Source organism: Lynx rufus, unplaced genomic scaffold (assembly GCF_022079265.1).
Source record: "Lynx rufus isolate CCGP_SWC_20201006 ecotype Redwood Valley unplaced genomic scaffold, mLynRuf1.p SCAF_10, whole genome shotgun sequence".
Classification (NCBI taxonomy): Eukaryota; Metazoa; Chordata; class Mammalia; order Carnivora; family Felidae; genus Lynx; species Lynx rufus.
The window spans coordinates 79871713-79886540 of NW_025814824.1; the positions used below are offsets into that span (position 1 = coordinate 79871713).

Genomic DNA, 14828 nt, shown 5'->3' on the forward strand with positions numbered 1-14828 from the left:
TTCGCTCGACTTCCTACCCCCTGTTCTATCTTGTTTGTTGCGTGACAGGTAAGAGAGGTGGAGCTAAACACAGAGTGAAATGTCACTGAGTTTGGAATCCTTAACCTGCTTTATAATTATGTTCACTTTACGACTGAATAAAGCAGACGCCGAGGAAAGATACAACTTATGTGTGCACCTTCAGAGCATGCTTACAACAGTAAACGTCCCTTATTATCCTTTTAATGTCTGTAGGATCTGTAGTGATATTCCCTCTCTCATTCCTTTTTTTTTTAATTTTTTTTTTAATGTTTCTATTTATTTTTGAGACAGAGAGTGACAGAGCATGAGCAGGGGAGGGGCAGAGGGAGAGGCAGACACAGAATCTGAAGCAGGCTCCAGGCTCTGAGCTGTCAGCACAGAGCCTGACGCGGGGCTCGAACTCACAAAACGTAAGATCATGACCTGAGCCGAAGTCGGATGCTTAACCGACTGAGCCACCCAGGAGCCCCTCCCTCTCTCATTCCTGATACTCATTGTGTGTGTGTCTTCTTTCTGTTTTTGAAAACCTGACGATTCTGGTTGAAAGTTTATCAATCGTATTGAATTTCTTAAAGAACAAATTTTAGTTCCATTGATTTTCTATTGTTTCCTTTCATATTTATTTTTGCCCATATCTTTATTATATCTTCTGCTTCTCTGGGGTTTATTTTGCTCTTCCTTTTCTAGTTTTTTTTTTTTTTTTTAAGGATAGAAGCTTGGATTATTGATTTGAGATCTTTTCTTTTTTCTAATGTAAACATTCAGTGCTCCTAATTTCCCTCCAAGCCCTGCTTCAATTGCATCCGGCAAATTTGAAATGTTGTGTTTTCATTTTAATTCAGTTTAAAATACTTTATTTTTTCATTTTTTTCTTTGACCTATGGGTTATTTAGAAGTATGTTAGTTTTGGGGTCCCTGGGTGGCTCAGTGGGTCAAGCATCACAGGGCTGTGAGTTCAAGTCCCACATTGGGCTCTGCACTGAGCATGAAGCTTATTAAAACAAGAGAGAGAGAGAGAGATGTTAGTTTTAAAAGACTCCAGAATTTTCCAGCTATATTTCAGTTACTAATTTCTAATTTAATTCCATTGAGGTCAGAGAACATATTTTGTATGATTTGATTTTTTTTTTTTTTTTTTAATTTGTAAGGCTTGTGGGAGGATGCCTGGCTGGCTCAGTCAGTGGAGTATGTGACTTGATCTCAAGGTCATGGGTTCAAGCACCATATTGGGTGTGGAGCCTACTTTAAAATTTTTTTTTAACTAAAAAAAACTTTTAAAAAATTTGTAAGACTTATTTTATGGCTCAGCATAGAGTGTCTCGGTAAATGTTCCATGTGCAGTGGAAAAGAATATATATTGTGCTATGTTGAATGAGTCTGTGTCAGTTAAGGTCAAGCTGGTGATAGTATTCTATATCCTTACTAGTTTTCTGTCTACTTGTTCTACGCATTGATAAAGCGGTTGCAATCTCCAACTGTAACTGTGGTTTTGACTATTTCTCCTTTCGGCACTATCAGCTTTTGCTTCATGTGTTCTGAAGTTCTGGTATTAAGTGCATAAACACTTAGGAGGACCTGACGATTTGGTCTTTTACCATTAAGAAATAAAATGTAGTGGATTTGTTTTGTAACCTTTATCTCTTTGATTTGTTTGTCCTAATCATTGGGCTATCTATACACTTCCAGGTCTCTAACACTTGGTTTTGTTTCGTTTAACCTTTTCAATAAAAAAAAGTTCGCCTGTTTCTCCCACCCCGGTGGGAACAACCACCAGTCTGTTCTCTGTTTCTATGAGCTTGGGTATTTTATTTTTAGATTCCGCTTTATCAAACAGATCACATGATGCTTGTCTTTCTTTGTCTGACTTATTTCACTTAGCACGATGCCCTTGAGGTCCATCCATATTGTGGCAAATGGCGAGATTTTGTTTTTTAGAGCTTAATAATATTCCATTTTTGCATATATCTACCACAATTTCTTTGTCCATTTATCCATCGATGGATACTTAGGTTGTTTCCATACCTTGGCTACTGTAAATAATGCTGCAATGAACATGAGAGTGCAGGTATCTTTCTGAGTGAGTGTTTACATTTTCTTCAGATAAATAATCAGAAGTGGAGTTACTGGATCATATGGTAATTCTAGTTTTAATTTTTTCAGGAACCTCTGTACCATTTTCCATAGTGACTGCACCAATTTACCTTCCCACCAACAGTACACAAGGGTTCCCTTTTCTCCACATCCATGTCAACAGTTGTTATTTCTTGTCTTTTTGACACTAGCCATTCTGACAGGTGTGAGGTGATACCTCATTGTGGTTTTGATTTGCATTTCCCTGCTAACTAATGATACTGTGCGTCTTTTCATATATCTGATGGCCATCTGTACATCTTTGGGAAAATGTCGATTCAGATCTTCTGCCCATTTTTTAATGACACTTTTTTTTTGTTGTTATTGAGTTGTATGAGTTCTTGGTATATTTTGGATTTTAGTACCTTATCAGATATATTGATTTGCAATTATTTTCTCCCATTCAATAGGTCGCCCTTTCATTTTTGTTGATGGTTTCCTTTGCTGTGCAGAAACTTTTTAGTTTGATGTAGTCCCACCTGTTTATTTTTGCCCTTGTTGTCTTTGCTTTTAATGTCAGATTCAAAAAGTCATCATCAAGACCTTTCTTCCTATGTTTTCTTCTTCCAGTTTTATGTTTTCAGGTCTTACATTCAAGTCTTTAAATCATTTCGAGTTGACTTATGTATATGGTGTTAAGATAGTGGTCCAGTTTCATTCTTTTGCATATGGTAGCCAGTTTTCTCAACACCATTTATTGAAGAGACAGTCTCTTTCCCACTGTATATCCTTGGCTCCTTTATTGCTGTAAAATGTATGCGTGGGTTTATTCAGGACTTTATAGTGATCTACATGTCTGTTTTTATGTAAATGCCATACTGTTTTATTATTGTAGCTTTGTAACATAGTTCTAAGTTGAGGAGCATGATGGCTTCAGCTTTTTATTCTTCTCAAGATTGCTTTAGCTATTCGAGGTCTTTGTTACTTCTTACACATTTTAGGATTATTTGTTCTATATCCATGAAAAAGACCATTGAAATTTCCATAAGGATGACATTGAATCTGTACATTGCTTTGAGTAATATGGACTTTTTAATAATATTAATTCTTCCAATCCATGAGGATGAAATATTTTTCCACTTATTTGTGTCTTCAATTTTTTTCATTAATGTCTTATAGTTTTCTTTTTTTTTTTTTAGCGTTTATTTATTTTTGAGACAGAGAGAGACAGAGCATGAACGGGGGAGGGTCAGAGAGAGAGGGAGACACAGAATCCGAAACAGGCTCCAGGCTCCAAGCAGTCAGCACAGAGCCTGACGCGGGGCTCGAACTCACACGCCGTGAGATCGTGACCTGAGCCGAAGTCGGACGCTCAACCGACTGGGCCACCCAGGCGCCCCTGTCTTATAGTTTTCAATATACAGGTCTTTCACCTCATTGATTAAATTTATTCCTGAGTATTTTATTCTTTTTGATGCAATTGTAAATGAGTTTGTTTTAATTTATCTGATAGTTCATTATTAGTGTAAAGAAATGCAACAGATTTCTGCGTATTGATTTTGTATCCTGCAGCTTTACCAAATATGTTTATTCATTCTAACAGTTTTTTTTTAATGGAGTCTTTAGGGTTTTCTATATATAATATTGTGCCATCTGCAATAGTGACTGTTTTATTTCTTCCTTTCCAATTTAGATGCCTTTTATTTATTTTTCTTGCCTAATTGCACTGGCTAGGATTTCCAATACTCTGTTAAATAAAAGAGGAGAGTGGACATCTTAGTCTTGTTCCTGATCTTGGAGAAAAAACTTTCCACTTGATATTAAATGTGGATCTGTCATACATGGCCCTAATTATGTTGAGGTAGGTTGCCTCTATACCCACTTTGTTGAGTTTTTATCATAAGTGGATGTTGAATTTTGTCAAATGCTTTCTTTGCATCTATTGAGATGATCATATGATTTTTAATTTTCTTTTTTAAGTAATCTCTACAACCAACGTGGGACTCAAACTCATGACCCCAAGATCAAGAGTCGTATGCTCTACTGAATGAGCAAGCCAGGCATCCCATTGACCATATGATTTTTATACTTCATTTTGTTAATATAGTCTATTCCATTGGTATACAATTGTTGAACCATCCTTGCATCCCTGAAATGAATTCCACTCAGTCATGGCGTATGATTCTTTCAATCTATTGTTGAATTCAGTTTGCTAATATTTTGTTGAGGATATTTGTATCTATCTTCATCAGGGATATTGGCCTGTAATTTTCTTTTCTTGTGGCATCCTTGTCTGGTTTTGATATCAAGGTAATGCTGGCCTCATAACATGTGTTTGGAAGAGCTCCTCCCTCTACTATTTTTTGGAAGAGTCTGAGAAGGATTGGTATTAATTCTTCTTTGAATGCTTGGCCAGAATTCACCTGGACTTCTGTTTGTTGGGAAGTTTTCAATTACTGATTCAATCTCCTTGCTAGTAATTGGGATATTCAGATTTCCTATTTCATCATGATTCTGTCTTGGTAGATTGTATGTTTCTAGGAATTTACCTGTTTCTTCTAGGTTGTCCAATTTGTTGGCATATAATTATTCATAGTAATCTCTTAGAATCTTTTGCATTTCTGTGGTATCAGTTGTAACACTGGGTTTTTTTTAGTGCAGATATCACAAATTATGGTATTTCCTTCCAAACATTTTCTGTATTATTTTTTTCAGCATAGTTAAATCATGTTGTATCCACCAGTTTATATCCTATTGAAAAATTTCACTATGAAATGTTACATGGATACCAGAATATGTGTGTATGCTTGTGTGGGTATATGCAAATAGTGTAAAAAAATTACAATATGGGGACCCTGAGTGGCTCAGTAGGTTAAGCATCTGACTTTGGCTCAGGTCATGATCTCACGGTTCGTGAGTTCAAGTCCCGCATAGGGTTCTGTGCTGACAGTTCAAAGCCTGGAGCCTGCTTCGGATTCTGTGTTTCCCTCTCTCTTGCCCCTCCCCCACTCACACTCTCTCTCCAAAAATTAAAAAAAAAATTAAAAAAAATTTTTTTAAATAATACAATAAAAAGCTCATATACACACATGCTTCTTAAACATTACTAGTACCTTTGAGGTCATCTCTGCATCCCCCTCTCTCCTACATAGTTATCTTTATTTTTGCATTAATCATTCTGTTTTTCTTTATAGTTTTCTCATATATGTATGTATTTTTAAACAATATATTCTATTTCCCTTTTTGGCCATTATAGAAAAAAATTATATTGTATATTTTCTCTATGGCTTGCTTTTTTGCTTGACATTATGTTTTGGAGATTCATCCATATTGATATATATAGCTATAACTCATTCATTTTTGACTACTGCCTAAAATTCTGTTCAAAGTATTTGGATATACCACAATCCCACTTCACAATCCAAATCCAATCAATTCTTCTACTGCCAGACAATTGGGGTATTTCCAATTATTTTGCGATAACAAATGATGCTGCGGTGAAGAATTTGATATGTGGGTTGCGGTGCACATACGTAACAGTTTTTCTAAACCGTATACCAGAGGTGGAATTGCACACACATCTGCAAAATACCCTGTTTTTCTTCACTAAACCTTAATTCTGTCTTTAATCATTCTTCCCTTCATTTTAATGATTGTATCTCCACAAGTGCATGCACTAAGCCATATCTCTACTGTTGAACATCTAGGGTTTGTCCTCATTTTTTTAATTTTATACACAACCCTGGAGAAAAAAAAAAAACATTTTTGCACAGAACTCTCTGCTTTTTAGGTCATTTTCTTATGAGGAATTCCCAGAAGTGAATTTCTTGAATCAAGGCTGTACTGATTTCCATTCAGTGGAAAGATTTTTACTGCTGAAATACACAAAATAATTGCCATCCATATAGTCGCTAATCCTTTTGGGATCATAGATCCTTTGGAGACTATGATTAAGGGTATGGACCTTTCCTCCAGAAACACACGCACACGCACACACCCCCACAAGCACACACATACACACAAATTATTTATATTCACAAAGCAGAATGCAATTTCAAGAGTTTCTCAGGCTCTCTGAAGCCCTATGCTGATACCTCTATTAAATAAGATACACTGTTGGGGCACGTGGGTGGTTCAGTCAGTTAAGCATCCGACTTCGGCTCAGGTCATGATCTCACAGTCCGTGAGTTCGAGCCCCGCGTCGGGCTCTGTGCTGACAGCTTAGAGCCTGGAGCCTGCTTCAGATTCTGTGTCTCCCCCTCTCTCTGCCCCTCCTCTGCTCATGCTCTGTCTCTGTTTCAAAAATAAATAAAAACATTAAAAAAAAGATATACTGTGTTACCTACTGCATATTTCTAATAATACTTCACCAAATAAGTTCACACACCACATTTCTTATAATACTTCACCAAGTAAGTTCACATAATTTCGGTATCTGTCAAGTACCTTTTGTTTTAAACCACAACTTACTGAGCACCCACAATGTGTCAGCGCTAATGCCAGATTCCAGAGATAGGAGAATAAATGCTCCTGACTTCAAGGATTATAGAGTCTAATGGGGAAGACATAAAATAACGAGTATTCAAAAAAAAAAATATGTGCAATAAGAGAGATATTCATTAGGCAAAAGAGATACAAATTAAGGATTGATCAACTGTCGTTTACCAAGGGGTTGCAAAGAATGAATAAACAGTCTCAAGGATGTTAGAAAACATAGTACCAGCAAAGGGAGAAAGGCATCATATAATCTGGCATCTATAGGAAGTTACACATGAGTCAAATATAGTTGGGTTAGAATGGTTAATGAACGTAAGGAAGGGTTAAGACTCTTCGTTATTTGAGAGCAAGATTAAGAAAACAGTATTAACAGAGGTGCTTGGGTGGCTTGGTTAAGAGTCTGACTTTGGTTCAGGTCATGATCTCACGGTTCGTGGGTTCAAGCCCTGTGCCGGGCTCTTGTGCTGATGGCTCAGAGCCTGGATCCTGCTTCAGATTCTGTCTCCCTCTCTCTCTGCCCCTCCCCCACTCATGCCCTGTCTCTCAAAAATAAATAAACTTAAAAAAAAACCAGTATTGACATATAAGACTGTAGCAGTTGATCTGACAACAGAAAGGAAACCACAAAAGATTTCCTCCCAAACACTTCCTTTATTACCCCAAACCTGCTCTTACTAAATACAAAGGAAAACATTTTGCCGGTGTTTTGTGCAACTGTCTGAAAGTTCAGTGCTTGACATACAAGGTTTAAAACCTACGTTTTAATACAAATAACACATTTAACGTTCTGTGATGGCTTTCATTTTGTAAGTGGAAGTATTAGAAAGCCTGTACAAGAAGTACTACAATAATCTTTTCATAAAATTGCCTTGAAAAGCTAATTTATATGTAGAAAGGATGTCTTTTTAACATTCACTTAAAATATCACTTTTAAGCCTGTCAGTTAACACTTCTAATATAATCACCTCATGAAAAACATTTTGTTTTTTTGAATTTAGCTTAACTTTATAAATGTAACTAAACATAATTGTTACTTGGAAGTTACTGGTTTAACCATAATGGAGCATGTGGAATTTTGGAAAACATATGCAACTTATACTCCCATGGAAAACGAATACACCCAATTTTGATAACCTAGTAAATATCTTTGATGCACTTTCATCCAAGGTATGAATACAGCACTATAAAAGTAATCTTTTTGGCACTGTACACATATTCCTTTTGAAATTTTACTTAGATTTCTGCCATGCTTATTCTGTTCCCTTAAAATAATACCCAAATTGTATACATTATAGAACTACACGTATAGAATCACATATAGAAACATATAAGGTAGGATTATAGAGCAATACAACTTATTTTCTTGGATGACCAGAAAAGAAAGGAAAAACAGGGTTTTAAAGTTTAAATAGCAACCACCTGAAGGTGAATAAACCAACTGAAGTTTATAAACCTCTCAGCACAAGGGTGCCTGGATGGCTCAGTCCTTTAAGCTTCCAACTCTTGATCTCAGCTCAGGTCATGATCTCTGGGTTTGTGAGTTCAAGCCCTGCATCAGGGATTCTCTGTGGGATCCTCTGTCTCCCTTTTTCCCTCTCTCTCTCAAAAATAAATAAACTTAAAAAAATTGAAAACATAATAAAGCTCTCAGCACAAAGAAAGGCCTGACCTACTTTTTCTTTTTTCAAAGTGCCCCTAGGATGTCTAGATGGCATCCCATCATTAAATACCGTTGAGCTTTGTCAAAATACAGGATCTTCATGGGTTCCTCAAAATCATAAAAATATGTACTCTCATTGCAGGCTAATAAACATATAGAACATGATTCCATTCAGATTTATATGAAGAAAGGAAAATTTTTATATGTATGAAAACAAAATTTAAAAGGAGCACGTTTTTTCTTTAAAATTTTCATGGAAAGCCTAATGAATCTCATAGGGTACAGGCAAAAGTACAAATAAGAATATCTGTTAATATATGCTTTTCCCCCCCTCAGGTTGTTTTGTTTTGTTCCAAGAGGGGGAATCTCGTGGCATGTTTGTTCCTAAGTGGAAAACATGATTTAAAGGAACTTAAAACAAAAAGCATAGTAAATCAACAAAGGGTTCAAAGATTTTCATGAAGTGGTTTGAAAATAGATGCTCTGTGACATATATTAAAAGACTTCCAACAACACTGACCACACACACAAAAAAGGAAAACAACAAATCTACAATAGGTACAAATTATATACATTTATTTTTTAATAATTTTAAATAACACTCTTGTATAAATTCTTTCATATATTCAAATCATACACAAATTTAGAAATGCATCATGAAGCCTAGTACAGCATCTGTAGGAGACACGTTTTTAGAATTTGTGTTAGAATTTTAGTGACATACATAGGAGTTTAATGTTTTAGGAACATCCCCTAATAGCCCGGGCTAAGATGTAACCTATGGCAGAGTGCAAGTGCCTAGCATTAAAACTCAGCTGTGAATCACTGGGCTTTGGGCTAAGTTGGCTCAGAAGCCCTGGGCTCATGTGCTCACCACCGTCACAATTCTTGCCTGTGTGTAAGTTACGAGTAACAGGGGTTCCCAACTGCCTTTGAAAAAGCATCATTCAACCACTGCCATTTTAACGATCCATAACCTTCAGTCCATTTGACGTGATCTGATGTCTTCGGATGAATCGGTGTGTTCTTCCTGCTTTTTCCCTCGGCATGGTCACTGGCTCAGGGTTAAAGAGGAAAATTGTGCTAACCTTTCATCACTCCCCCACACACGCCAAACTCATGTTAGTTCCCAAGCCCCATGCCGTCAAGATCATAACGGACCAAAAGTCTTTGTGGATGAGGCCAGAAATGCTTTCCTTGCTCTAACAGGTTACGCTGGGTTGCTCTGTACTTCTCTCAACTTTTTATCAGAGAGCTTTCTTTCCTTGAGATGTGTAGATTCAACTCCTGCCCACACACTTCAAAGCATAAGAACCAGGGAGTGTTCATTATGAGTGGTGTTATGTTTACCCTAAGTCCTACAAAAAATATAGGACCGTGGTGAATGATCTGATAACCCCGTCCCGACTGAAGCTCTTAGGAAGACATTCTATTGCTTTAGTTCTCTGCCTCCAAAACAGCACGAGAAGGGCTAAACGTCCGGAAGGCACTCTCTGACCAAAATGAACTAGTGGGGTCATGAGTATTGCTTTAATGATCCGTTTTCTGGGGAATGTTAGGGCTAGAGAGTAGCCATATAATTTGACACCTCTACAAATCCTCTCCCCCCAAATCTCTCCTCCCACGTCACATCTGCTCTGTTCTCTCTTAAAATGCAGGTTATCCCGAAGAGTGGTAACACATTAAATCCATAGGACCTTAGTATAAATGAGCGTTAGTTTCTGTCACCATTTTTCTCTATCACTGGAGAAATTCCATTCATAAGAGATATCTAGGAGCTAGCCAGTGCAGGGAGGGAGGGGACAATAAGGGAGGACAGACGTATTTTACAACACTACCTAGGATTTCTGTCAGAAATATGTCAGGGCTTATGAAAATGAATGAATGAAGACAAAATGATCACTTAATAGCAGTATCTGTCATTTATCAGTAAGGGTCACATTAGTCTTAATCAAAAATAAACACATTTCTAACACTTATTCAAAAGGTCTTCCAATATTATCTTTCTAGAAGACCGACGGGATCCTGGTGTGAAACGTCATAGCTCAGGGAGACCCTGCCTTCAGAGGAACGAATGTGTGCAATGCATTCCATAGTGGTTTCCTAGTCTGATTTTGCCGGTAGATCACTTCATGATTGATTTATATTCTAGAGCAAAATTATTTCCGCCAGCAAAAAGCAGGGGACGCTAAAGAATATTACTTAAAACCAGTTTTAAGACCTCAATTTTTTTTCCACTGGGAAAAATTGAGAACCTGACCTAGGAGCTGTCAGTAATTCCTTAGAGATTAATGTTCCTTGTGATTCAATGTTTGCAGTGCCTTTCAGGCTCTCTTTCAAGCAACCTCTCTGTGGCCAGAATCTGGACTATTTGCCTTTGGCTCTTAGACCCCGACAAACACTCACGCTTGCTCTACTGGGGTAACTTCCGTGTAACCAGTGCTTATTTCCCACCATGCTCAACCCCTCACCTTGAGGGGTGCAGTCTGGGAGACAGGCCCCCTTCCTTGGAACTGTGCAGTGCTCTGTCTGCCCGTGCGTCAGTGGGGGCTGCTGGGGAAAACACATTTCCCTCCCTGCTCACGAGGGTCAGTTCTCTTTGAGGAAGCATAAAAACCGGTAGTTTTGTTTTCTTGTCACCAACACTGGCCGCAGGCAGTAATTCTCCAGGGTCCTTTCCACAAAACCCTTCCCAGCTGTATGGCCCTGGACTGTACCTTGTACTCACGAAGTTGGAAACATTCACAGACGGGACGGTCCCTCCCAGCCTCTCTGTCCATGGCTAGCAGTTTCTACATTGGCCTAGAGTTGGAAGAATATATATGTGCTTCAGAGTCAGGAGGCCCGATTCCAAGCCTGATAATGACATATTGTGCAGCCTTGAGTGAGACATTTAACCTCATCTGTAAAATGGGGACAACAACTACTTCCTCAAGGGGCTAGGGTGAGGAACGGAGGACATACGTGTGGCAATGGGCTTTGCGAACTGCAAAGGCCTATAGGAATATCCACTGATTTTTAAAATATAATGTAATGTATCCTCTCCTCTCATGAGCAATGGCCAAACATTCAGAGCACCTCAGGTTACAGAACTGGACTATCTATCTGTCCATCCTCCAGAACGTCATCTCTAAAACCTGAGAAAGCTTAGGGGTCTCCTACAGAGGGATGAACAAATTCCAGGCGTTTCTCCGGGGAAGGCAGGCAAGGTTGTCAACTTGGATGTTCTAGGTCTAATCTAACAAATCTTTGCTTCTTTTCTCGCCACCTGACAGTTTGCTGTTCCTCCTAATAAATATCTATATTTGACTTCTGGCTGCTTTCCCTGGCTTGCTGCACCCACAACCTGTCAATATCATAACAGACGAGGGCGACAGTAGGTGGCCTCGAGGGAACAACCGGGTCTAAAAGCAAGGACTAACTGTACCCACCGAACCACAGAGCTACCTCTAACGGCAAAACTGTAGCCCTGCAGGAAGATGGCAGACACCTCGCGGCCTACGGGTGACAAACTATGTTCAAATGTGGAAGGTATTTTTTTGAGCGGGGAGGAAGAATATAATAAATATTTCACAGGCATGAAAAACAGGGGATCCCAAGTGACATGATGGCTTTTCTTTTGGAACTAAAATATTTCTAATTCCTCTGGAAGACTGTCTTTTACACTTAAAAACATTTTTTTTTTTCATGAGGATGTGTTCTACACTGATCTATGTAAAATATATAGCCTGGCTAATGTCTAATCAGGTGAGTACTTTAGAGAGTGCAGCCTGCATCCCAGCTTAACAATCACGGCCTTAAAAATCTATTGCTTGAATGTCTAGTAAGTCAAAGAACGTGTAACTCTACTTTGAGACCGAGAAAGGGAAAGAAAGGTTGGAAACATTCAACCTCTTACAAATTTCAACAGTGTCCAAAGAGGGACCAAAAATGACTGGCGTTCACCAGAGTCCCAGCTCCAGCAATATTGCCACCTATGTCATATTTTAACCAATCCCCATATGTTCTTTTTACAACGCCATTAACTGCTGTACAAATAGTTTCTAGATGATAAAATATGACATGATTTTTTTTTTTTTACAAATAGATACAAATAACAATGTTGACCAGATATGCTACATTCACTATATACACCTTACTTCTCTAGAGGCAGGAGCAGTCCTTATTTTTAGACAATTCATCATCTACACTGAGACCCTAAGGAGGACCATCAGCTTCCTGCTACCAGATGTCACCTTCCTGTTTCCTGTTTCTACCATTAGAAGCTTATCCCGTGCTTGGATCCTATCATTGAGCAAGAATTTGGGAAGGAAAAATCAAGCTTTTCTAAAGATCCTCTTGAGACTTTTCCGCCCCTATTCTGGAAACAATCGGGATTGTTTATTGTGAGACAGCCCAGACATTAAGCTTTTCTGCAGTGATGTCTTTTAGCACAGTAAAAGGAGTATCATCCCTGACCTTCCTTTTAAAAAAGGTGTTTCAGGAATGGAGATGAGGTCTTCCTGGAGTCCTCCCCCTCCACTTCCAGCACCGTGTTTCCGCTGGTTTGGTGAGCACTTCCCCAGGAGTCTATTCGGAGGTCAAAGTAGATGTGGGCTGCACTGTGGGGTTCGGCCTTTCTATACTCCCATGTCGGTGGGTACAAAAATATACTTTACTACAAGTCCTTATTGACAGGGACCGCTTCGGAGCTTCATGGGGAAACTAAGAGTAATAGGCCAAGTGCATTACACATTTGTACCTGAAACTTCCAGATGCACTATACGCCTCTGCTTTCTCAGCAAACTCTGCCCAGGCCTCATGTGGCCCAGGAGCCGATGCTGTCTTAGGAAGCCCTGTGCTCTACCGATCCAGGGTGACAGTTCTAGCTCCTCAGGCTTTGTAGTTATGTATGGGTGTCGTCAGGGTCAGCTGCCCGTTGGGAGCCACTTCATTGCCATCATCTTCCAACAGTCCTGACACATCTGCATTGGGAATGCTGTCGTGGTAGCTGCTGAAACTGATATTGTCTTCCTTGAGCTCGATGGTCCAAAAGGGGGCATTGAGTTTCCGGTTCTGGTACTCCCGGTACATATAGACGGCCCCCACAAATCCCATCAGCAGCACCACCACAATGATGATGACTGTCAAAATGATGATGTTAAACTGGGTCCATGAAACATCAGCTAAAGCTGACGTGCTGTTTTCAGCAGAGCTTACGGAAAAGATAGTCTGCAGGGTTGTGGGGGTAAATGTACTATTTATAACAGGGGTGGGCACTGATGTGGTCAAAGAGGCATTGGAAACCAAAATGGTAGAACCTTCAGGTGTTGGAACAATAACTTCTGAAAATAAAAACAGAGAATGAAATGTAAAAGACAAAATTATCTAGTTTTGAGAAACAATAAAAGAAATACACATGGGAGTGGAAGTTGATGTGGGATGTGGACATGAGAGTCTGCTTTAAGGTAATGCAAGTTAAAAATAATTTTTAAAGAAATATAGTGAAAAGAATCAAGGTCTAGAAAGCTAGATGATGACACCCATGGCTGTTCTCCAAAATGTATAATATTAAAATCTTGGGGAAAATCCTAATGTTGGAGCTTCCTATCCTTCTCGACTCTTGGATAGATTCATACAAATTCCTGCAAAGGCAGTAAATATCTCACTGCTGAGTCCTAAGTCACTTGGTTAAAAGTGACAGGAATAAAAAGACAATCATTTGAACTAAAATAAGTGCAACAAATCTGATGGCATTTCATAAGGGCAAAATTCTCCTCAAAAGAGGCAAAAATGGAGTAAGAAAAATTGTATTTCTGGCTGCTTCTGAAAAACACAATTTAAGTGTCCAAAGTTGATGTCAGGCAAGATAAAAACAAAAAACAAAAAACAAAAAACAGCCTTCTTTTAACTGTATGTGTAGTAATTCTCCCGTCATGGAGATCGCGGCTATTTTATAATTAAAGTGCTAATGTGGGACAGCTCAGTAGAAATACCTCAGGCTTTGGAATCAAGTAGAACTGTGTGGCCACAGATAAGTAAGTGAATCTTTTTAACACTGAGGCTCCTCATCTGTAAAATGGGAATGATCATATCTACTTTGCGGAGTCCCTGGGGAAGGTTACGTGAGCTAGAGTTACCGCACGTAATGTTCCCAGGGCTTGGCACGTCATAGGCACTCGATAAAATGACTGCTATTGTCATTATCATTCGTCGCCACAGCCAGACACATTAATCTACCCCAAGAAGAGGCATGTTTTATATTACCCGGTGAATAATAAGAAAAATCATCACAGTCCTGCCAGCTAAGTATGGACAAAGCATGCCTGCACATGGGAAGGAGAACCGAGTGACAGGATCTCCAGGCTAGTGACAGGGTTCCGTCTCGGTCTTTGAGCCTTGATCACAACAGAATAAGCATATTAAGAAAATGGCAGAGGTGACGACACTTGCCACAGACCGACTGTCCATCAGCCTAGGATTCAGTATCTGCCAGATTATCAGAGAGTGGTTTCTAGGAGGGTGTGGTCTAATCACTCTGTGACCCAATAAAGCCAGAATATCCGTAACTCATCCTGAATTTCTAGTCATTAATTTTTAT

At 38.9% G+C, this 14828-nt stretch overlaps 1 protein-coding gene across 1 annotated transcript in view; it reads right to left on the reverse strand.

The window, feature by feature from the left end:
* Positions 1 to 8807: 8807 nt before the first annotated feature.
* The window catches only part of MEGF9 (multiple EGF like domains 9), an 89187-nt gene continuing 83166 nt past the window's right edge, over positions 8808 to 14828 (reverse strand). Inside the window, exon 6 of the mRNA XM_047068670.1 lies at positions 8808 to 13572. Coding sequence (XP_046924626.1) covers positions 13121 to 13572 — 452 coding nt within the window. The 3' untranslated portion in view covers positions 8808 to 13120. The remainder of the gene's footprint in view (positions 13573 to 14828) is intronic.